The following is a 1552-nucleotide window of genomic DNA, read 5'->3' on the forward strand; positions in this document are numbered from 1 at the left end:
TTGCAAAAAACATATGAAAATAAGGAGAAATTAATGTTCACAAAGTTATATAAAGTATGTATGAAATCTTCAAAACCATTATCCTTAATTATGGGGCAAAAGTTGCAATTCTTCGAATGCATAATACTCTCCAGATCGAGCTTCTGTATATTTGAGAGCACATTGGATGCTGTAGCTAGCGGGGGTGATTGTCCTATGCTGGGTGACTGGGTCCTCCGCCATTGGTCTCGACCACCTTCTAGTCTGCTACATGCAGTACTGCACAACCAACTTTCCGTTCATTCGTGATCACAATCACTTTCACCTTCTTGTTATTTAGCTTATGTACGGACGACCTCATATATGGACCCTCGACTGAAGTCCGGCCAAACCCTATCCTTATTTTTTTTTTTTTTTTTTTTTTTTGAGAAGAAACGAAAAAGCAAACCCTATCCTTATATAGAAAACAAACTCGATAAATGCTGAGTGAAGTTACATGGTACTAGTGATGGTACGTACAAACAAATCACACATACTTAGATATAATCTTAAAGATAGATCGAGGAAATTAAAGCAGCTAGCCTGCTGGTGCTTATGAATCTGCAGAATATATATAGCTAGCTAGCAGCTGTCTGATTTTGGGAAAGGGTTAAATCCATTCTGCACGACTTTCTCAAAAGGCCAGAAGAGTGGCTTGGGGAGATTGTCCCACTCATACCACCCCCAACCATCACAGAACTCTGGCTCCATATTCTGGGGCTCTTTGCTGGGATCTGCCAGCACTGCTCTCATGAAAACCGCAACGTACTGCGATGGCTTGGCTTCGTCTAGGAACAGGTTGTTTGTGACTGTTAGCAACTCTATGTTTTCAATGTCCAAATCAGTCTCTTCCTTCAGCTCTCTTGCTGCACACTCCTCAAAAGTCTCACCTGATCAACAATGTATTGCAAACCAAATCAATTAACTAGCTAGCTAGATATGTTAGTGTTGTTTCTGTAGTACGTTCATGCGTGCAGTGCATGGATGATAACTCAAAAGAACGAACAAGCTAGAGATATATAGTTAACTACGTACCGAACTCGAGGTGGCCACTGGGGAGGGAAAAGGTGGAATCTCCGAGACGGGAGCGGCGCTTTCCCAAGAGCACCTTCTGGCCTCTCAACAGGCACAACACCACCGCCACATTTATCGACCCGGCGGTTTCAGCCACTGCTACAGTATCGTTTCCCATGCTTTCGATCTATGAACTCTGTTTTTTTTTTTCTAAAGGGGGAAGAAGGAATTGCTCGAGCTAGTTTGCAGTACTGGACATATCCTCTGTCACCTTCTTATATAGCCCTCACACACCTCACGTCACACTCACTGCTAACTAATTTTCTATATCTAGAAACAAGATAACGCCTCGTTGCTTCGTGACCGAGAGCCCCTCCCCGGCTCGGTCAGCTTGACTTTCATTCAAAAGTCAAAACTGCCGGTCAATTATTTGTGATGTCGTTTTGGTTTAACTTACTACACACATGCACGTTATGCACATACAACGTCCACCTGACGTAGTCCTCTTTAAACTGTTCCC

General features: G+C 43.0%; 1 protein-coding gene across 1 annotated transcript; it reads right to left on the bottom strand.

Moving 5' to 3' along the window:
• Nucleotides 1-436: 436 nt before the first annotated feature.
• Nucleotides 437-1282, bottom strand: LOC101310019 (nudix hydrolase 1-like). The gene is made up of 2 exons (XM_004297107.1): nucleotides 1054-1282; nucleotides 437-908 (listed from the first exon to the last, which is right to left on the bottom strand). The coding sequence occupies exons 1-2, from the start codon at nucleotides 1208-1210 to the stop codon at nucleotides 601-603; spliced, it is 465 nt and encodes a 154-aa protein (XP_004297155.1). The 5' UTR covers nucleotides 1211-1282; the 3' UTR covers nucleotides 437-600.
• Between the last annotated feature and the right edge of the window lie 270 nt (nucleotides 1283-1552).

Source organism: Fragaria vesca, linkage group LG4 (assembly GCF_000184155.1).
Source record: "Fragaria vesca subsp. vesca linkage group LG4, FraVesHawaii_1.0, whole genome shotgun sequence".
NCBI lineage: Eukaryota > Viridiplantae > Streptophyta > Magnoliopsida > Rosales > Rosaceae > Fragaria > Fragaria vesca.